This window comes from Hippopotamus amphibius, chromosome 13 (genome assembly GCF_030028045.1).
Source record: "Hippopotamus amphibius kiboko isolate mHipAmp2 chromosome 13, mHipAmp2.hap2, whole genome shotgun sequence".
Taxonomy (NCBI): domain Eukaryota; kingdom Metazoa; phylum Chordata; class Mammalia; order Artiodactyla; family Hippopotamidae; genus Hippopotamus; species Hippopotamus amphibius.
This window is the reverse complement of record NC_080198.1, coordinates 29152438-29175694: the sequence shown is the minus strand read 5'-3', so window position 1 is coordinate 29175694 and position 23257 is coordinate 29152438. Positions and strand designations below refer to the sequence as shown.

Genomic DNA, 23257 nt, shown 5'->3' with positions numbered 1-23257 from the left:
AGCTCGTGGGATGGAGAGTTCGCTTTTGCAGAGCACAGCAAGTGAACATGTCAGACTTTGAGACTTGGGGCGGAAGCCCAGCTTCGTCATTTACTGGCTGTGTGTCTCTGGGTGACGTGGCATGTGCGTGGTTGGGCTTGTGGGGAGAACCGAGTGTGTTAACACCCATAAAGCGCTTAGAGCAGTGCCTCGCACATCAGAAGGACCCACCAGGGTGAGCCTCTGTTGCTGTCCTCGTCATTACTTACTCTCTGGATTGCACTGCCAGGCAGGGGCCACCAGGCAGCAGAGGCCCACGCCTGTCAAAGCAAGTGGGAGTCCGTGCTTAGCTGCACAGGGAGAGATGCAGCCTCATTACTGAAGAGGTCACATCTGCGCAACGGACTTACTGTCTCCTGGTCGCGCTTCATATGCTGTGTGCCCTTCCTGTCTCCACTTGCCTTTGATCTCACCTTTAGACGGTGGTATTTTCAATGCTGTGTGGGCATATCAACAAATGTATTTATTGAAGCGTGAGGAGGGCTCCAAGGAGGGTGCAAACGGGTGAATGATGAGATCCTCAAGCTGCTTCCAGCCCATTTGGGGAAATGTCACATCAGGTGCCGGGGAGCAGTCCAGAAAATGCAGGCTTTTGGAGTTCCGAGACGGGAGCCCAGAATGTCTGGAGTTTGACTGATCTGCCTGAGCGCATGCTTTTCACTGTTTCTGTGTTCCTAAGAACCCCAGTGCAGAGGAGCTGAGAGTGTCCCTCCCCTGCAAGCCCACGCTGGAGGAGGAACACGTGGCATCACGAAGCTCAGAGCGGGGGGTGGCTTTCCAGAGCAGGGAAGGAAGGCAGAAGGGAGGCCCCGTGGCTCTGGACGGGGAAGAGATCCTTGGAGAGGGAGCTTCGAGTTAGGAAGGAAAATGAAACAGACTGGTGGAGAAAATTTAAGTAAGTTTTGAGTAAGATCTGCCGTGTGGGCTGTAATCTTTTCACCCATCTTTCCCTAAAACCTTCAGGGACGTCTTTGGAGTCAATTTGCAGTTTGTTGTCATAACTGAGTGCGTACAGGGTGAAAGCAGGGGGCCAAGGGATCCCAGCTGGGGTCCCAACTGAACCACGCTGACCTCTCCTTAAACACGCGGGCGTCACCAGGCTCCATAAAGTCTCTCTCCACAAAAAAAATGGGGCAGAGTCCTCTGTTTCCAACAGTTCCAACTGCCCTCTGCGAGTATACAAGGGAAGCTCTTCTTACTGTGTCAATGAAGGAGGCTCCTCCCTCTTAACCCTGCCCCTCCTACATCCTAGAGGCCCAGGCGAGGAGGCCTTTTCTGTTTTGAAGCTAAGGAAAGAGATCACTGTCCCTCTCTCTAAAGATGAACCTGGGTGGGAGCTGACCCCAGGTGATCTAGAGTGGCAAAGGAGCATTTGGGACCATCAAAATGCAACCTGCCTTCCTGTTCCTTTCAGGTAGTGTCTCTCCCCTAGGCTGCTCTGTGGGAATCCCCTGGGGAGGTCTAAACACTGCAGGGCCTCCACCCCACCCCTAGAGATTTTGATCTAATGGTCTGGAGTGTGGCCTGGGCCTCTGGCAGGGAATTACAGAGCACGCAGGTGAAGCCTCCAAGCCCATCTCCCTCTTGATCCAGTTCCAGAATGTGCTCCCAATAAAATGCTCCAAAGGCCCCAAAGCAATCCAGATGCTGGAGACATGTTTCAGGAGGCTTCAGTGGCCTCCTGAGATATTCAGCTTTTACTGAGGTTGTCTGTCCTCTACCCTCTTAGCAGAGCCACACGTACAGGACAAGTATTGTCCATCAAAGGTAGTGCCTCTTGCCCACCGGGATGAATAAATCAGCCTGTTTTGCATCCATCCCAAAGCTGACACAGAAATGGTTTTAAAACAAAGTAACCACGCTCGCCCACAAAACAAAGCTGTGAGACACTCACATAAAATTCCTCTGTCACAGCTCTTTTTTAAAAAGTAACTCTGGGTTGGCAGCAGGCTCCAGATACAGGCAGACAGCCATGGAAAGTCATTCTGCTCACACCAAAAACAAGGTGAGCAATTTTCTAAGGGCAGGCACCCCGACCCCTGCTTTTCAGCTTTTTCTTAATAAAATGGTCTCAGAAATTGGACCATAAAAGCTACTGGTTGCAATCTCTTTTTACAGTACATGGGTAAAAAAAGAAGGGGGGAGAAATGGCAAAGATCAGAGAGCCTCTCTGATTAGTAACCGAGGCAATGCAATTATCCTTCCATTTAGAGCCAGGAAGGGGTTACCCCAAGTGCAGTGGCCAGAAACCCAGTGATGTGAGGGTGAACTCAAGAGAGCAGGGCAACTTCCCAGCACGTTTTCTCACTCAAAGCTCTTCCTCTGTGGCTTGTCACACGTGCAGATTCATAACACAACTTCCTACTATGAGAGGGTGTTAATTAACTTCCCTTTAAACAGGGTCTGTTTCCCAATCCTCCACATTTGTCACCTCGAGGCGGGGCACAGAAAACAGCTCCAGGTACCATGGGGCCAGCCCCCCTCAGGAAGGGAGATGCAGACCTGTGCCCTGCGGCGAGGTCGGGGCTCACCCCGGGGCTGTCCTTTATGGAGTGGCCACAGACTCAGCATTGCCACTTTTCTCTTTGAAGGGATAAGTCAAACACAAAGAGTAGTGAACGTGCAAAGAAGGTGATGCCAGCACTGGTGGCTGTGAGTGATTCACTGCCGCCTCACAGGGCTTATAGCCTCTTTGATCCCATCGTGTCCTGGCAAATGAAACGACACTAGCTTTGAGGCTTGGTGGTGGGAGTGAAGAGGCAGAACAGAGCAAACCCTCCCCTTGGCAACGCATGCTGCCCCTTGGGCATGTCCCCGAGTCCCACTTGAAGGCAGTAAGGCTTCTGTCTTCCCTGTTTGGTCCACGGACTTTCACTTCCCCGTATCCGTGCCTAGCAAAGACTCTCCCTGAAAGGCTTTCTCATTCTGATAGAGTTTATGAAGAACAGGTTTTATTTGTCTCTAAATCTTCAGCTGATATTACTTTTCCCCAAGACTCAGTCGAAATGAAAAAGGATTACCTTGTATTTACTTCCATCTTTCATGAAAGAAACTAATTTTGAAAAAGAAAGTCCCTACCATGTGAAACACTTTCCTTTCCTTCAGACCCCCCAAGGGGCAAAGGAAGAGCCAAGAGGCCTGCGTGCTTTGTCATTTACTTTGCCTGGCAGCTTCTTTTATCAGGCTTTTGAGGGTGACCTTCCTCCAGCATGTTCCTTCCTCTAGTTGTGCTCTCCTGTTATAATAGAATTTTTGAGCCAAGCATGGACCAGGCTACCTTTGATAATTAATGGCTCTGAGAGTTTGCTGAGTGTGTTATTTAATTAATGGCACTTGTGTCTGGAGTGTCTACAACTCGGTAGTTGAATAAAAGGTATATTTGCTGAGGGATTATAGACAAATATTCAAGGATCATCACGGTGAGAATTTGTCAGGGTTCAGCACATTTAACAGCCTAATGGGGTTATATTTTTTCCTTTCCGCCATTTAAAAGGTAGTGAAGTTGATAGAACTCTGTTCTCTTTGCCTTGTATGTGAGCTGAGATTACAATCCAAAAAACTCCTTAGGCTAATGGATAAACGTCTATTACCTGAAGCAGAGTCTCTCATCAAAAACAGAGATGACATCTTTAATGTTGTATTTAATGGGCTAACTCGAATCACGGTCAAGTTCTATGTGGCACCAAAAGATCAAGGGTTGAAAACTGGCAAGAAAGCACAGTCGAAGGCTATCGGGAACAGAGACAATTTCGCACTACCCTGCTTCTCCTGAATTTCTAGTGCTGAGAATGAAATGCAGATTGTGAAAAGGTGAAGGTGGACATACCTCGTACAGAGGTGTCAGATGCCCGTATAGGGAAATGTCTATGGCTCCATCTCTACGTGTGTTCAGATAGACTGTAAATACAAAGGTCTAGTTTTAAGCCTGTACCGTTGCTGTGTGCGCGCGGGCAGGTTATGTCTGCTCTCTAGACCACAGTTTCTTCCTTTGTAAAACAACAGGTTGAATTATATGCTGTTTAACCTCCCTTCCAGCCCAAAGATGCTCAGTCTCTGGTTTTTCTCAGCAGGGAGATGGAAGCTTTCTGTTCCGCTGACAGGAGATCGCTGGTGGCTCATGTGGGGGACTGAAGGGTTATTTTGTGCAGGAAGAGACCCCTGAAGGGTCACACGCAGACCATATAAACGTGCCCTGCAGGGGGCTAGTAGCTCACCTGTTCTCCAGAGCTCAGCTGGATGGTCCGGGGACAAGGCCTCCAGCCAGCGGCCTGCCTCCCCCCACTCTGCCCCTCCCACTGGGGCCCTCCCCACCCCTGGCAGACCGTGGAAACAGACACTGGCTCAAAAGGCTCCACTGGAGTGGGGGGAGAGGCCCCGAAGGCTGTGCTCAGAGCATCTCTCTTCTGGGTGGGAGGGAGAGCCATCTGTTCAGAGCATCGATCGGCCCGCTCCTGTGCTGCCGTGTGCAGTCTTACGTGTGGAAAACTCATTTAATCTTCACTTCAGCCCCGTGGGGTAGAGAGCAGAACCCCAGGTTTCAGCTGGGAAAAAGTCACACAGTAAGTGCAGGAGTGGAATCAGATCTGCTTAACTCCAGAGACCAACCCCTTTCGCACCTGCAGTGTGCAACACAGCAGCCACCAGCCACACGTGGTTAATGAGCACTGAAAACGTGGCTATTCCGAACGGAAATGTGCGGAAAGTGTAAAAATCTACCGGCTTTCCAAGACTTACTCGAAACAAAGAATATAAAAGATCACATTAATTTTGCATATGTATATAATTTTTATATTATGAAGTTCTTATAAAGATATTGAAATGATAATATTTGTATACGTTGGGTAAATATAACATATTATTAACATTAATTTAATCTGTCCTTAATGTGGCTTCTGGAGAGTGCGAAAGGACACGTGTAGCTCACATTCTGTTCCTGTTGGACAGCACTGCTCTGAGACAGTATCCTGGGGCCCAGGCTGTGGAGGGAGCACACGGTGAAGCGGGGGTGGGGGTGGGGCCCTGGGAGTATCTAAAGAGTTGGCTTCATATTTGAGAGCATGGACTCTGGGCTTAAGTTAGATCTGTGACTTGCAGATCTGTAACTTAGCTGTGCAGCCTTGATCAAGTTCCTCTGCCCACCTGTGCCTCAGCTCCATCATCTACAAAACAGGAAAACAGTAGCATCCATGTCATAGAGACGTTACGAGGACTAAAGATGATACAAGTGAAGCACTTAGCGCAGTACCCGGCCCAGAGAAAGGTCTAGATTCTAAAGAAATAGTGTCACTCATCATTCACTCAGTGTTTTCGAGCACCCATGAGATGCCAGGAGCTGTTCTAAGTGCCAGAGATAATGGCCCTGTCCTCAGACATTTACTTGCTAGAGGAAGATATAGATAAATAAGTCTGTAATATGATGACAGGTGATGGTAAGCACTATGAAGGAAACTAAAGCAAGTTTAAGAGGTAGGAGGAAACGGGGCTCTATTTTAGATTGGGCATTTGGGGAAGGCCTTTCTGAGCAGATGGCACCTGAGTCAAATAGTGAATGGAGAGAGGAAAGGAGAGAATTCCAGGCAGGAGGGACAAAAAGCACCAGGGTCCTGAGGTGGGAGTTTATTTGACATAATCTAGTAACAGCAAGGAAGCGGGAAAGCTGGACGCACGAGTGTGGAGGGGAGTCGGGGGGAGATGAGGCTGGATTCTATCCTGAGTCCTTTGCTGTAGTTCCTCCTGTCATTAGGCCCTGGCTTTACAAAACACTGGGGAGGGACGTGATCTGATTTCCCATTTAAAAGGATCATAATCTTAACATATTTCCTATTTTAATATTTTCATTCTTTTGTATGACCTTGGGTGAGTTTGAGGGTACAGATGTGTATTTTAAGAGTCATGGTCAACAGCTGACATAAGATACTCTCTATAAAGAAGCTATATTTTTAACTGCAGTATCATGAAACCTCACCCCAAATGAGGGGAGTTCTTAAGTTTTGTTGAAAATAATCTTCTTTTAAACATTTACACTACTTGTCATTTCCATTGAGTCTCATTCTTTTGAAGGATTAAAAAAATAGAAATTAACCACAAACAAGATCTTCAAACTTAAAAGAAAAAAAAAAAAAAACTGCCCTGATAGATAACAGATCCTTGAAAGGAGAGTAATAAAGCAGACCCTTGACAGGGGTGTCACAGATAAACGCTGATTTACTGCATTGTGCATATTCCTTGTTCCAAATGGATAACTCTGGAATCCGCAGGAGTTGCCAGAGAGATAAGAGAAGGCGCAGAGTTCTAGGAGGAGCCCTGAGGTCCAAGGGCCAAGACTGGCCTTCCTTGTTAGAAAGCTTCCCTTTCCCACAGCTATCTGTGACTCTGGCTTCTCATTTCTAATTAAAAAATGATTCATGCAATATCATGGACCTTCACTTCTTCAAAACAATACCACCCCATCAGCTTGCAGCTCACAATGCCCACAGTTCTTAACTTTTTTGGAGCCTCTTTGGAACACGATATGGAGCTTTAGCAGAGGAAAATTGCTAAGAACATCTAATTACATTCAAAGACATTTTTTTGCCTGTCTTAAAGGAATGAAAATGATCTCCCGGTTTTTATAGCCCTTCTTGACCTAAAGATATCTGCTGGTGGAAAGAGAATCCTCAATTGGGCTCTTTTAATGCTTTAATTATTACATCATCCATCATCTTACGCCCTCACTCGCACACTTGGAAAAATCTCTTAAATACGCATTAAAATGGATTGGCTAATCCTAGACCATGGGGGTGGCTCTTGGAGGGCCTGTGATTGTCTGTAGGCATGGGGGGGGGTGGCTAGACACAATTGACACAAAGTCAACTGCTTTCTAGTGGGATAAGGTAGAGAAATCGATTTGGCCACAGGTAGGGTTGACGCTGTACTGTCGACTTGCTCCGAATGCAGTTACACACTTGCTTGTTCTGGAATCGTTCGTATTCCTTCAGGTCCACCATCAGCATCTCTGGGGCAGGGATGCACGTCACCTCCTGTGCCTCGGACAGGGTTAGACTCCAGTGGGATCTCAACAAATAGTTGGTGACTGAGTTCTAGAACCTCAAGGTTAAAGAGATCCTCTAGGAGGCAGGCAGTCTGTGCCCATGTTGTAGCCAGGACTCTTGATGGCAAGTAAGGAAATCCCATGTCAAATGCCATTTCAGAGCCTCCAGAGAAAAGTGCCTTTTTGACCTTTTAACTCTGATTAAAAGTTTGAAGGATGGGGTGGCTGTAGACAATTCTCCCTTTATATGTCATCCCCCTCTCCTCTGGGGGCTTCTCCTGCATCAGACTTCTCCAAATGATGAGCAGGATGACTGTCAGCAGCCGCAGGTCTAATCTATATCACCCCTTCTAGGGCTTCTCTCTCTATGTCCATACACCAGATGGTGAGAGAAGCCCTCTAACTGGCTAAGCTGGAGTCACATGCCTACAGCTGTGGTTTTTGGGTGAGATTGGCAGTTCCAAAGTCCTGTGTCTGCTGTACCCATCATATTTTCTGCTTGACTCTCTCAACAGTTTTCTAAATGTTTTGAAATCCAAGGGCTAATTACAGACTCATGGTGAAAACCCCCTATTCTAAAGAAAACCCTAACTGAAAGGTCTTGAATGGAGCCCTTGGGAGTCCTCACTGATCCCAGGAATATGAACATCTTAGGCATTATGGTTCAAAGATGATTAATTGTGACTCATTCCTCTCCATCAAATGCAGTTTTAGCTTTCAGACAAGTACTCAGTCCATAATTGTTGTTGCATAGGGAAACAGGACAGCACTGTCTCTTTGGCCAGGTGGTTATGATGAGTGGATAAAGTGACCTACGCAAAGCCCCCAGCACAGAAATCACCAAAAGCTGGTACTTTTCCTGAAGTTAGTGAAGACGCAAGCATAAGCTGTATCTTGCACCTCAGCTTCATTGTACAACTCTTGTCTTTAGTGAACTAGAGTTTAAGCAGGGGAGGATCTTCCTATACAGAGACTCATCAGTTTTGGTATAAAGTTAAGTGTGGGCTCCAGAGTCAGGCTGCCTGGGTTGCCCGGACTCTCCACATATAACCTGAGAGTCCTTGGGAAAGTCTCACAGCCACCTTAAGCCTCAGTTTCCACATCTGAACATTGGGACAATACTAAAGGGTTGTTGTGGGGGTAACTGAAATAAAGCCTGTGAAGCGCTTGGTATAACCTGCCCAGAAGGAGATCTCCATAAGTGGTATCATCAAGAATCATTACTAATGAAGAATCCTCTGTGGTGGTTTTCCCTACTCAGTTCCTGAAATAATGATCTTCTAGGGCTATGTGGTCCCTTAAAGTCAGAGAGGATGGCCAAGAGGAGGAGAATCGACTCTCTGATGTAGCAGTGTAACCGAAAGTGGGGATCCGGCTGCGCACCACCTAAAAGCCAATAACGTGGCAAGGTTGGTGGAAAGGAAAGTTTGCTTTATTTTGGATGCTGGCAACCGGAAGGGGGAGAGGGGAAGGGCGGACTCCCGTCCAAAGGCCAGTGACAACCCCCCCCTCCCCCCGCCCACTGCCCCAACCAGTGGGCAAGAGCTTTGATAGTCTCAGGGAAGGGGCTACGTGCAGAAACAGCACAGTCAGCTCTGAGAGTCCTCTTGAAAGTGGTCATGCGGTGGCCTGACCAGCATCATCTTGATTAAAGTACCGTTTATCTTCAGTTCCAGGGATGGTTTGTTCCCATTTCCTTGAGGCCAGTTTTCATAATTGTGGCAGCCTATATCAAGGCTACAGTCCGGTCATCATGTAGTTAACTTCTTCCACTGGGTGGGGGTTTTAGTATCTACAAGACAGCTCACAGGATATGGCTCTAAATATTATCTGTAGCCCTTGAGGAGGGAACTAAAGGTTCTTGATTTTGTTTACTGACTAAGCTATTATTATCTTGTCCTGTTGGACTGTTTTCCTTTGTTTCTGCATTTTCTCACTTCTCTGATTAAACTTACTCTTTGGCTAAAGATTTTTTCACAGACAAAAGGCAGGCTGAGGACGTGGAGGGGAAGGACCATAGGGTCCCGCTCTGTTTCAGTAGCAGAGTGTCTGTGAAGATTATACGTGGCAATTATTCTTTTCTGTTTAAACTTCTTCTGGACTAATTGAATATTCAGCCAGCCATTAGACCATACATTAAAGTCAATCTCTTCCTTCTTTTTCTTTTGTTCTTAAAGTTTTTCACTTACCTGCTTTATTTTTAGTCCTTTTTACAGTGAAATATAACATATACAGAAAAGTGTGTGTTATACAATCAATACCAAGCAAACACATATCTTGCCACCCCGCCCCGACCCGTGACAAGAAATAAACATTGCCAGCCCTTCTACCCTCTCCTCTCACAATCCCCTTTCCAATCACAAGCTCCTTCTTGCCTCCTCCACAAAAGTAACCACTGGGCTGATTTTATGGTGATTGCTTTCTTGCTTTCCTTTATACATTTACCCTCTCAATGAATGTATCTCAAACACTATAATTTAGTTTTGCCTGATTTTGAATTTTATGCGAACTTTATACAGTTACACGGTTCTGTATTCTTTTGTGTTTCTGTTGTTCCACATTCTTGCAGACACTTGATATTGTCAGTCTTTAAAAATTCTGATGATGGTGGTGGGTATACAGTGGCATTTCATTGTGTTTAAAGTATATGTTTCCCTGATGACTGAGGATTGTCGGCCATTTCAAGACCTATTTTTTATGAAGTGCATGTTCAAATCCTTTTGTATTTTCTACTAGGCTGTTGACGTTAATTGGCTTATACATTTTTTTTCTTTTTCTTTTCTTTAAAAACATTATCTTCTGGATACTGGCCCTTCATTGGTTGTGTGTATGTGGCAAATACCTTCTCTCACCCTTCTTTGTATCTTGCATTTCTCTCTCTTCCTCTCTCGTAATGGTGTTTTTGATAAAATTAATTTGAATGTAGTCCAGTTTTATCAATCTTTTTTAATAATAATGCTTTCTGTGCTATTTAAAAGTCTTTCCCTATAGCAAGACCATGACAATATTCTCCTATATTCCCTTCTAAATTTGCACTTCGACCTGGAATTGACTTTTGCATTATGGTATGAGGTAGGGTATAGTTTCACTAGCTTTCTACATGGATATCCAATTTTTCCAGAACCATTTATTGAAAAGATTTTCCTTTCCCCGTAGTTCTGTGCTGTCATCTTTATCATATATCAAGCGTTCCTATATGGCTTGATCTGTTTCTGGGCTTTCTATTTTGTTCCATCAGTCTATTTATCTTTGTACCAACACCATGCTCTCAAGTTTTGTAGCCTTGTCAATATCCTTTAGAGTAAGCCTGCCTATACTTCTGTCTTGTTCTTATAATAGTCTCTGGCTACATTTTTAAGAGTATTTTAGAACTAATTTTTCAATTTTTACAAAACAAAAAAAACCCACCACCATCATCAAACATTATGGGGATTTTGAAGTGAGTAGCATTAAATTTATAGGTGCATCTGAGAAGACTTGAGTCTTTTATAAAATTGAGTCACTCATGCCTCCACTTATTTAATTCCTCTTTAATGCCTCTGAATAACATTTTAGTTTGCTGTCTAGAAGCTTACATATCTTTAATTATTCCTAGGCATTTGATTTCTGATGTTAATATAAGCTAACTTCAAATTTCTTCATAGTCTGTGTGGCTGTTATGGACTGTTTGTGTCCCCTTCAAAATTCACATGTGGAAGCTCTAAGTCCCAATGTGATAGCAGTATGAGATATGGCCTTTAGCAAGTAATCAGGTTTGGATGAAGTCCTGAGGGTGGAGGCTCCGTGATGGGATTAGTGTCCTTATAAGAAGAGTGAGATGAAAGCTCACTCTCCCTTCTCCACATGAGGACACAGTGAGAAGGTGACCGGCTACAGGCCAGGAAGAGGGCTCTCACCAGAACCCAGCCATGCTGGCACCTTATCTTAGACTTCCAGCTTCCAGAACTGAGAAATAATTATCTGTTATTTAAGCTACCCAGTCTATTGTATTTTGTCATGGCAGCCTGAGCTAAGACAGTGGCTGAGAGGTTCAAAACTTACCTATGTTGATCTCATACTCAAAGACCTTGCTAAGCTTACGGATTAATTTTAATTGTCTCTCACGAAACTCTTCTTTTGAGTTTTCTGCATGCATCATATTGTCTACCAATAATGACACTTTTATTCCTTCCTTTCCAATCCTCTTATCTTTTCATTTATTGTTCTTGCATTACTGCACTAGCTGGGACCTTGAGGACACTGAAATAGCAGGGCTAATAGTGAGTATTCTTATCTCATTTGCAATCTCAGGTGAATAGTGTTCAACATTTCATCTTTAAGTATTAATTCCTTCCTATCTCAAGTTGTTCTAGAACTTTTATGTTTATTAAGTTAGATGCTGATTTTGATCAACTTTTTTTTTTTTTTTTTCAGCATCTACTGAGATGATAGGATCATTTATCTTTTATTAGTCTGATGAAAGGCATAAGATTAGTCTAATGTGAAACCAATGTTGCACTGGTCATGTGTTATTCTTTTCACAGATAGTGCACACACACACACACACACAATGTTTGTCTGTCTACCTACAGGGTATCTTTTAGGATGGTGGCATTTGTGTTTCCATGTGCAATTAGTCTGTAGAATTCCTTTCTGTCATGTTCTTGTCAGGTTCACGTGTAAGGCAATGTATAGAACAAATTGAGAAGTGGGAGGGGTTTTTTATATTTCCTTTTCTCTGGCAGAAGGTGTTCCAGCAGAATTTGTTAAGATTCTTATTAAGAATCTTATTCAGATTTTTGTTTCTTTCTTAATCATGAGATAGAATTCACCAGTAAAGCTATCTGGGCCTGACAGTTTATTTGTGAGAAGGGTTTTAATTCAGGTTTGAGTTCTTTAATAGTTATCAAGTTATTCATATATTGTTTTCCACTTTGTATAAGTTTGGATAAACTGCATTTTTTTCTAGAAATACGAATTTAATCCTAATTTTCAAATTTACTGGTCTAAAATTATTCATTACATGTTCTGCTTTTTAATGACTGCAGTATCCAGAAAGAGGTTTAGCATATTAACTTTCAGCTTTTATTCTCTTCTAATAAATGCGAGAGTCATAAAGTAAATCACCCTCTAAACACACCTTTAGTTGTATCCACAAGTTTTAGTTTTCTTCCTTCAGTTCAAAATTATTTCCGATTTCCACTTGATTTCTTCTTTAGAGTTCCTTTTGTATGAGTCTGCTGGTGATGAATTCTCTCAGCTTTTGTCAGGAAATATGTTTGTTTCACCTTCATTCTATAAGAATATATGAACTGGGTATGGAATCTAGGTCAGCAGCTATTTTCTTTCAGCTCTTTAGAGATGTCATTCCATGGTCTTCTGATTTTTCCGTTGTTGCCTTTGGTCTAATTATTACTCCTTTGAAAGTAAGTTTTTTTCTTTTTTTTTTTTCTTTTTACTATTAAATGTAATAAGCAGTTTTAGCATGATGTGCCTAGGTGTGCATTCTACAACCCCCACTCTGGGTTTGGTGTGTTCTTGGAATTTTGGATGGGTGACTTTTGCCAGTTTTGAAAAATTCTCAGCCATTATCTCTTTAAGTATATCTTCTACTAGAATTCTGTTTTGGAATTGTGCGTAAGAATCCATCAGACTTTCTCAGTATATTTGACATCTTCTGACCTCTCATACTTTTTCCTGCTCTCCTTTCATCTCTTCGTGGTTCATTCTGAATGTTTTCATGTGCCTTATCTTTAAGTTCACTAATTCTCTTTTTGCCTGTAAAAAACATGCTGCCAAATTCACTTATTGGGTTACAGTATTTTTCAGTTATAGAATTTCTATTTGGTTCTTTCTCACATCATCTCTGTATTTTTAATAGATTCCAGCTTTCTGCTGAATTTGTTTTAATCTGGCCCTTTATATCCTCAAAGAAAGTAAACACAGTCATTTTAATGACTGTGTCTGATGATTCTAGTCTTGTTTATATTGACTTATCTCCTCATATACTGTGTACAGGGTGTGTGTGTGTATTGGGCATTCTATTTGAAAAAAAAATTATTCGTGGAAATAATTTAAGATCTTGGATGGTATTATTTTCTTCCAGAGGTTATTTTTTCTTTGCTTCTTCCAGGAACCCAATGGGACTAGCAATTTAGAATCACCTTGACTCAGTTTCTGGGCCTGAGACTTTCTCAACTGCCCAGATGTTTTGAAATTGGGCTGCAGTTGATACCAGGGCTGGTTTACATCTGGCTGACTCTTTTTCCAAGCGCAGCACTTCCCCAGATCTTCAAACTCCCACCCAGGTACGAGGGACTTAGAAAGGTCCCTACCATTGGCACCCCGGCATTCCTTGCTTTAGCTCCACCCGCCTCCCTAAGACTCATAGGTGCCTTAAGGAGAAAAGCCACCCTTCATGCTGGGCTCCTCTCTCTGCATTTCTGTCCTTTCTTGGATCTTGACTCTGTAATCTTTTGCTACCTTGTTACCTTTAACAGATGTCTTCCGGTATTCTGTGTAATTTTTCTAGTTGAACACAGCGGGAAGGTTGATTCAAATTGGTCTGTTAGTAATAGAAGCAGAAGTCACACTCCTTTGTTGGTGGTCTGAAAACATCCTGCTCTCCAGGTTTTATTCTTTAATTACTGTTTGAGCTAATTTCTCATAACACAAACATTTCCATAATTTATTATCTTTATAATAGAAATCAGAGGGAACACAGTGCATCTACCCATTGCCATAGCTGATGGGCCTTCGCAGTCTCCACGGCTCACCGTTCATTATAAATTGGAGGTAGTAGAACACACTGCAGTGTCTTTCAGATCCTCAGAGAAGTATTAAATCCAGGAGCACAATTTAGAGCTGCTTTTGATTGGTTGCGTGCCCACACAATAACTGGATTGATGCCCCTGGAATGTCAAAATAATGGAGCACTTACTATATAAGAGGTGGCCCAGGGACACTTTAGGCCCAGCCTGGAGTGAACTGCATAAATATTAGCTATTATTAAATGATGCGTCAAAGATTATTCAGGTGAATTTTCATAGCCTTTCTTCATATTAACCTCCCATGACCTCTAGGAGGGTCTTTCTGGCAGAGACAAAAAAAAAAAAAAACGAGAGAAGTGGAAGAGTGGAGAGAAGCAAGTAGAAAAAGGAAAGTCTTGGGAGTGGGTAGACATTTCTAGAAGGTTTTTACTGTACGAGAGTGTGCAGATTGATATGTGATAAATTGTCCATTTCTGGAGAGGAGGTGAGGGTGAAGATGATGGCGATGATAGGCTTTCACCTTTTGCAAGATGCAGATAAAGCGTGAAACTGTAAAAAATTACTTTTGGCATTTGGACTACACTTTTCTGAAAAGGACTCCATGCTGACGGATCATGTAGTTCCAAGACACAGAAGAGTTAAAATCAACTACAGGACTCTGGTCATTTCTACCACCAGTCGAATGAAATCTCAACAGAACAGTTCTGTGTAGTCTTTAGCCCTTTTTGGCCTGGGAAATCTTTTGCCTGAACTATTAGGTACATTTTAGAGAAAGCTGGATCTTGGTAAAACATTTTAAAAATAATGAAACTGAACCAAAAACCCATTTTGGAGCCATGGGGTGGACTTATCTAAAAGAATGTTTATAAAGGGAGGTTTTTAAAGTATAACTAAATGGTTCTCCTTTTGGGTTATGATAAAAATAACTCATTTAATGGGACATTAGACTCGATTATTTCTAAAGCTTCTGTGATGGTATGGTTTATCATTTCCCACTGAGGTGATACGGCTTGATTTATATTTAGCTAATCCAAATAACTGAGGTTTTAATTCCTTGCTACTGAAATTTGGTTCTGTAAACATAGTGTACACAGAAGGAGGGGAGAGGCAGCATAATCTGGTAGAAACATGGGCAGGAGAGGAAGCAAAAGCAAACTAAAATACCTTTTCCCACTTTAAGATGATAGATCCTGTATCTAAAGAGCTTTAGAACATACTAAAGTATTACTAGCCTTCAACAAGGACGAGGGATTCTCTTACACTTCCAAGCTACAGAAAATCTTTTTTTGTACCAGTTTGGGGTTGGGCTGAAACAGTGCTGGCAAAGACTTTCATTGGTATTGAAGACACCCCGTCATGGGGATTACCTAGGGGTTTAGGACTGACTTGGCCAAGGAGCTGAAGTGAATTCTTCCTCTTCCCCAAGGAAACATGAGTACCGTGATCTGCTCCTTGGGCCTTTCTCATCAGAGGCTGCTGAGCTCAGAGGAGATCCTCTTGGAGAAGCCTGCGATTTTTTTTCTAAGCTGATGGTGTAGATTTCAAATGGTACAATTCAGTGACCGGAAGGTGTGCTAAATAAGTAAACCTGTCCTTTCTCGTCTACTTTGACTATCCGTGATTATGATATGTGTGGTCCAATGGCTGAAATTATGGTGATATTTCAAAAATTCTAGTGTCAAAATTTTGCTTTGACAGTATATTTGTAGCTGCTAATAATGCTGTTTTGGGCTGACTCAGTTGCTTTGAAATTGCACGGCTCTGTTATGAGTAAATGAGAGGCAACCAATTATCTATAAAATAATGGCACGCACAGAGGAGAGCTTGATGAATTACAGAGAAACTCTGCTGACACAACAGGGTGTGGAGACCTGCTCCACTCAGACTCTATCAGAGTTAGCAGCGATGCTTGCATATTTTACAAACAACACACCCCACTCAATTCCAACATGGGGTGGGGACAGGAGGTGATAATAAACAAAGGTGTGTAGAGGCAGCAAACCCACGTATTAAATACTTAGAGAAAAATATGATGTGCCAGGAAGGAGGCAAGGTTAGATATATGCAGATCCACTGGCATCCAATGTGATTTAGAACATACACTAAAAGAGCCGTCGCAAAACCCCTCCCCGGGAACTCAACCCAGTGGAGGGAGGCAATGCGTAAATTCTCCTAAGCAGAAGGCAGATGCTGAATTCCTGGAATCAAAGAATTGCTGACCTCATCAGGGATCTGTCAGGTGGGGAGTGAGACAACTGCAGCTTCATTCAGCAACCCCTTGGCCTGTTGGCTCTTCCCGTGCACGGTGAAGGCAACGTCTGCTTTCTCCTATTGCTTCAGCAACTGCAATTCAAAGTCACTTTTCTGCTCAGCCAAGGATTCAGAAAGTGATCAAAACATCCCTGGAAGGGTTATATGGGAAAATCAGGAGAATTCTTCTACACACCTAAGCTAATGTTGGTGCCATGATGGCTTCAAGAGGTGGAGGAAACGGTTTCTAGTTTGGGAATGTTTATCTCTGTGGTCCAGTGGCAGTCTTGTCATGCTGAGGGTTAATCCAGGGTTATGCATAAAAAAGCTATAGAAGAAGGTTGGTTACTTACTGAGGGGTTGCTAGGTATTTCCCCACCAAACATTGAGCAAAGAGCAGCTCTTTCTCTGTCACAGTCCCTTTCCCTAGACGGGGCCTCTCTGGGCATGTGGCTGCATGTTCTTCTCTGCAGGGTGCTGGTGGTGAAGGTAGGCAAATGGCAAACAGATCCAATCAGCCCAGAGACTGAGCGTGCCTGTGGGGGACAGTGGGGTGTGCTGCAGGGCTTCCTGCCTGGAGTCCTCCATCCAGGTACCAGGTGGCGGCCTCTCATCCCCAGGGAAGCTCACTCTGGCTTCCCCCATGCACTCTTACCTTCTCCATGCGCCAGGTGAGGGACGCGGGGAGCGCTAGCTTGGGGGCTGGATCAGGTCTGGAGTCAACTTGGTCAGGGTTTGGATTCTGACCGCTTCTGCTGTTTTCCAAAGATGGGCATCATTGGCCTATTTAAGGTCATTTTAGCTGATCTACATTGAATCCTTCTGTAGGTAATTCTCTTCTAATCCTTTCAAATGGGGCAAATGGAGAGTCTTGGTTTGGTGCCAGCCTCTCTAAGGATGACCAGGAATCTCAGTCCTGATAGCTGCAGGCAAGCAACTGTGCAGACCTGATATTCATCAGCATTGTTATTCTTTTATTTATTTTTATGTTTAACTTCTAATGATAAGTAATAGTTCTGATTGAGGCTAAGACACAAAGTTTAAGATGACCTGAAATTTTAAAAGTGAATCAGGTAATAGTATGTGGTACACAAAGGTGAGAAAAATCATGACAAAATGGGAATAAATGACATTTGTGTGACACTGCACATGACCAAGGTCATATGACCTAGATACATGGTCAAGTGGTGGAGGAAAGAGGGCAGACCTGTCGGCAGGTCTGGGACAACTTTCAAGCAGCGTGAAATCAGTTGGTGCAAACTCAGCCCATTTAGGTTCCTGCAACCTGGCTGCAATGTGGCCGGGGAGGCTGGTGCTGGAGTGGGATTATCAGGGGTGACAGGGAAGTCCAGCAGGGGAGGACGTCCTCACAGAGGAACCAGGGAGGCCAGTAAGCCAGGTGAAGAAGCTGAAGAGGCAATTTGGGAGGTATAAGAGGAGCTGGGACAGGGTGGCAGTGCTGGCTGGAGACATGGGCTCTTCCAAGCAAGGTGGGTATTGAGAGATGAAGGGAAAGGCTTCCAGGGTAGGACTATCCAGGTTCAAATCTGAGCTCCATCACTTACTAGCCATTTACCTCGGGATAGCATTTAAATCACTGAGTCTCAGTTTTGTCATCATCTGCAAGATGGGAAAACAACAGAACCTGTCTTGTAAATTCTTGGTAATGTTGGCGACAGTTACCGATTCCGGGGCTGAGCCCTGTCGTATCCGCCTCCCTGCGTGCTGTGCAGGGTGGAGACGTGCAGACTGAGCAATGCCAGAGGCTTTGAACTGGTTCCACCTGACACTGACTTGCTGCTGAGGGTACACTCAGGAAAGCTTGGAGAGGTCCAGTTTATCTGAATTTCTGGTAAATACTGAATAATATTTTAAGTCTAGGTATGTTGATATTTTGCATGGCAGCCCTATTTATTAACCAACTTCACTTCAGAAAGTTCCATGAGCGCCTTAACACTGTATAAACATTTGGTGCGCAGGTGCATTCTGAAAAGGGAGGAGAGCACGTATCAAAGAACCAGGTGGACTAACTCCATGATCAGGTTTGCTAAAAGGAAGGTTTCGTTTCCCCTTTGTCTCTAAAGAGAACTATATATGGTCCCTCTCTCAAACTACAGGAGGTGAGGATGCTCTTAGTGAAACCTCAGGGCCTATGTTTAAGTCCCTCACCTGCAAGTTACTAGTTGTGTGCTCACTGGCCTCCTACGTTATCCATCCTATTCTCGCTTCCCACATCTGACTGCTGGGAAAACTGAAGGTGATTTGTTTCGTCTGTAGCCAAAGACCCTTAAAAAGGGATATTAATGTTCCTTCATTTAGAAACCCATGGGCTCTCTGGCAATGGTCTGTTTAACAAGTTAAGGTGAGTATCTTTCTGGCAAGACTTATAACACAAGTTGATTGACCTGGAAGACAGGAGATGTTAGGCCTCAGGGCAAGATGGATGCAAAAGCTGACAAAGCAAAGCATACAAGAAACTTGGGTAAGAAGTTTAAATTCTCTTAACCAGTCTAGAAAACACATTGTAAGACAGAATCCCACTATTCATCAAGCCTCAGGAAAAGCCTGCAGCTTTCTTGCCTTTCCCTGAAAGTGCCCATAATATAAGAAACCCAGAAAGGAAAAACATTTAGCCTAGAAAGTTGAGTCTGAAGAATGGTGCCCCCATTTGACTAGGACATCCCCAAATGACTCCCGGCTTTCAGAAGAGGAATAGAAAGAGGTTTGCATTCATGCCTATAGGCCTATGTTCTTAGGTAAATTCGCTTGATTTTAAGGGGAGGTGGGGGAGAGAAAGAAAGAAAGGGAGAAACGAGAAGGTGAACAGCAGTGGAAAAGGTGAAAAATAAAATATCAAAGACAGCTTCTGCTACCACCACGCTATCTATATCCCTTCAGGCAATGGAGGCAGAGCTGACAAGCCAGTGACATGGGAGAATGAAATAAGCTTTCTAGAATGCAAGGGCCTGAGCACAACAGCATATGTGAACAATAACACGGGGAGAGGTTGTTGATATTGGGTCTTTAAAAAATGAGGTTGGGGAGAGAGACCAAGAAATGCACATTTATTTTAAACTAACCAAAACAGACTTACATTTCCAAGTGAAAACATAATACTACAGCCAATGTATTTTCTAGCTAAAAATCATGCTCGCTAAGTGGTTGATACAATTTTATATAATTCAATTGCTACCAGTATTTGTTCACTAATTAATTTTTAATTTGTATCTGATCTACTTCAGCTGCTTATAGTACAAACACATTTACACAAGACCAGATGCAGCAGACAATTTTAAAAAAGAAAAACAATTTAGAGGAGAGGCTCTTTATCTGGGGTACATAATCCCTAAGGAGGCTTATTGACAGGGTTGCCAGATAAAATACGGGACCCAGTTAAATTTGAATTTCAGATAACGAATAATATTTTTACTCAAGGTAGGCCCCAATAGTTCATGGGAACACTGTGTATTAATACATTTCAGAAGATGCATGAGCCCCTTGACATTGTGTAAACATGTGGAAAGGAGATTGGTTATGGCTTTCTCTCAGAGCCTGAAATCTGTGATCTCCCGATAGTTAAACATCGTTAATGCAAAGAGAGAATTTTATCCCATCTGGCCGTTCCCTGTGGCCTGAGCTTCCTGGCTGCCAAAGCTAAAGGGAAACACAAGGGGCAGTTTACCACATAGCAGCCAGGAGAGGAGGCGCACGTGAAAGAAGAGCCTGTCTGCGTGTTCCTGAGCTGGTTCCCGGCTCCTTGCAGCCTAACAGGACTCTGAGACTGGAGCCCGAGGGCAGTGTGACTCCCTGGAAGGGTTTTGATTCTTTAAATGATCAGGTTTGCCTTCCTTGCAAACTATCTCCAGCTGCTCTGCAGAGACTGGCTTGGAGAGGGGCAGGAATGGAGAGGACACAGGCCTGGGGTAGGCTGTGGGAGTGGCTGGAAGGAAGGGAACAGACAGGACAGGCAGGTAGAAGGTGGTGTGGAGACGGGAAGAGAGACCCAGAGGTTGGAGTAAGTGCCTCAAGGGTCAGGGTTCTCTCCACTCCAGCTTTAACGTCTGTGCAGCCGCCACCACCGCAGAAAGTGGGTGCGGCTGCTCTACTACCTCCACATGTCCTGAGTGAGGCTCTTGGGGGGTCTGAGAAATGATGAAGTATGTCTACAGTCTTTACCTGTGTCACTAAAAGTAGCCCCGCAGCACCGCAGCTTCAGCTGCCATCTCCTCCTCTGATCTCCACAAGGATGGGGAGTCCTCCTCTTCTTTGTCATGTTTCTGGAGCTTTGGTGAAAAAAAGGCTCATTAATAGGTCCTTGGGATATCTTTAAACAAGTGTTGTGGGGTTAGCAGAGCAGCATTTGCAAATCTGAGGCCGGCAGGCACCTGTCCTTTAATTGTATTAGCTGCCAAAATTTGAAAATGGAGAGGTTTTGTGTAAAAAGCCACATTTCCAGCTTTTGTGATACAATAACTAGATTAGGCTACACTGTGGTCCGTTCACCACCTTGTATTTAACTGCTGAGGTCTGAGGTCGGGAGCGGGGTTACAGACAGTGGTGGGGGGGGGTCCTGCCATTTACCAAAACCCCCACCACTCTAACATTATGTGCGGCCAGCAGCATCCACGCACTTTACTTCCTAGACCCTGAAGCCAGGGCGTTTGCCACCTGCCCACAATCACTCCCCAAGCTGGCCTGTGGTTTACCTCCTCTCCTCTTTGGCTTAGCCTCTCTTACATGAGCTCTGAGCAGTTTTGCTCAGCGAACTAAAATAGCCCAGGCTAATCTAATTTACGAGAATAATAGAAGGGCCATGAGTACTGAGTAAGAAATAAGAGTATATGCATTAAAAGAGGCTTCAAGCAGGCAAACAGTAAAGAAACAAATAGACCAAAATAAATTAAATAAAAAATTAAATGAGGAAGCATCAAAAATTTAACATTTGGTCTTAGTCAAAGGAACCCTTTTAAAATCCTCTTCAGGTACCCGTATTTATTTAAAAAACATTTTGTGTATGTGTCAGGTTTACATATTGAGTGAATAAAATTTCAATTCTATCAGAGAGAGGGAGAGGGTGTTCTCAGAACTCTCTTCATTAGAAGAGCTCAAATTTTCCCCTTAATCTCCTAATGCATTTTAGTTATACTAACTAAATTTGTTATTCCTGTATGTGGCTCTAGACACTGGCAAAATGCTGAGGGTATAAATTCTTCACAGGAGGCACAATATACTATTTGTGTTGTCATTTGAGGAGATTGAGGCAAACGAATAGCACCAGTGATAGCTGGTATTCACGATGCAAAGTGCAGTTTCTTCTCCTCGTATTATCTCCTCGTGCATCATTTCGTTTAATCTTTACAACAGCCCTTACATGAGGCAGGCACTCCTTCACTCCTTCTTACCAGGGAAGAAATTGAGTTCTGAGGAACTTCATTCACCTGTCAGAAACCACCCAGCTAGGAGCAGTAGTGGCAGGCATGTTCCCAACAATTTTTGCCTTTTAATCTATCCTGGAGGAACTGCAGTTCCACCAAAGAGTGAATAGTTCCACAGACCCTACTCCCGCCCACCAAGTAGCATCACCCAAAAGTCAGACCCTTTGACAAAGAATCTTGCCGACTCAGGGGAAAAGGCTCGGGACTAAAATAGTAGAGTTTATTATTTCAGGCACAGCTCACTCTCACTCTAACCCAGAGGACCACCCCGCCCCACCCCCCCCGGCCCCCAAACCCGGCAGCTTGCAACAGATGGAGAAATGTCCCCATTATTTCAGAGCAAACTTTGATACAGAAGGCAAAACAGTGAGGGGACGACAGCCTGGCCCTCCAGCTGAGCACTATTTCTACACAGTCTAAGTTTGAGCCTAAATGAGGTTCATTAACATGTAACCGGGCCACAGATATGTTTATGAGGCTCGTGGATCTTCCGCTCAGAATCTGGCTGCCAGCACGCTGGTTTTACATTTTGCCACATAGATTTAATTCTCCTTAGTGGAAGAAAACCACATTAAGAAGTCATTTCCTTCCTTGCAGAGGCAGAAATGACACAATGGCTACAGGCGAGTCAAGCAGGATTGCTATTTTTCTACTCAAGAACTAATTTTCATTTTGATACTAGCTTTGGGTCTGTTATAAATCCATCTTGTAACAATTCAATAGGATGACAAAGAATGACGCAAAGCCCAGAAAATATGGCCTTCCCACTTCTGGTACTGCCGTCGGAAGACGCAGAAATCAAGCATTAAGGGGCTTCATCACGCAGATCGTACCAGATGAGTCCAAATAATTTAGAGCCTGCACACGTTAATGCCTGCTTGGTTATTAGGCTACCGTCTGTTATTGTCATATGCCTTACAGATGGCAACGTTGTGCCAACGCTTAGAAGTTGTTTATGGGAAATAGGAAATAAATACAACAAAAACTAATCGTATTTGCAAAGCTCTGTTGTATATGGTTTTTAAAACTTGGGGGTTTCCCTCCTAAAAGCCCCAGATGGAAGCATGTGGCTTTCCTTCGAACAGCTGTGCTCAACCCTGGCTGCCCACTGCAGTAACACAGAGAACTTTAAAAACTACAGATGCCTGGCTCCGTCCCAGGGATTCTGATTTAGTCGGTCTGGGGGCAGTCTGGGTGTGGGGATATTTTTCAAACTTCTCAGGCAATTCTAAGGTGCACTTGCTGTTGAGAAGCAGTGCACTTGGGAGAAGTTTGTGTGTACAGAGCCCATACGTATAACAGGAATACTACCTTTGCCTTTAAGCCCATTGCTTGCGACGCTATAGACAGCATGGAGGCTCTCCTTTGCACACCCTGCTCTGGAACTGTAAAAAGGGAGTAGGATGAGGTGTGATCAGTGATGTGCGTGACACGAAGTAAGTGGTCCTGAGTGTTTGCTGCTGCCGCCGCCGTGACTACTGTCTTCATTATTATTGTTGTTGTTATTATGGGCTGGATACACTGTCCCCTGACAGTGACCAATGACCAACCCACAGAAGTTGTTACTGGGGGTAAAGTGCCTTTACCGTCTTCACGGTTTCCCAATGACCTTCATCTTTCGGACCTTAACTGCTGTGTGAAAGGATTAACAGCCATAATCAGAATTCAAACCAAACCAACTAATCTAATGAGACATCCAAGTCGGAGGGGGAAATTTAGCTCCTTCAGCCCTAAAATACCGGCAATAATTCCTA

The 23257-nt window shown here is 43.9% G+C and overlaps 1 protein-coding gene across 3 annotated transcripts in view; it reads right to left on the bottom strand.

The window, feature by feature from the left end:
• FHIT (fragile histidine triad diadenosine triphosphatase) overlaps positions 1 to 23257 on the bottom strand; it is a 1404433-nt gene that overhangs the window by 2221 nt on the left and 1378955 nt on the right. The window contains exons 8-9 of one of the 3 annotated variants that reach the window (XM_057705525.1): positions 20245 to 20351; positions 13887 to 13959 (exon numbers count right to left, since the gene is read on the bottom strand). The exons of 1 other annotated variant lie outside the window; for it this stretch is intronic. In XM_057705525.1, the coding sequence (XP_057561508.1) occupies positions 20253 to 20351 (99 nt within the window). In that variant the 3' untranslated portion in view covers positions 13887 to 13959; positions 20245 to 20252. Of the gene's footprint in view, positions 1 to 13886; positions 13960 to 20244; positions 20352 to 23257 lie in introns of those variants that run through there. One more of the 3 variants, XM_057705524.1, reaches the window with a different exon arrangement.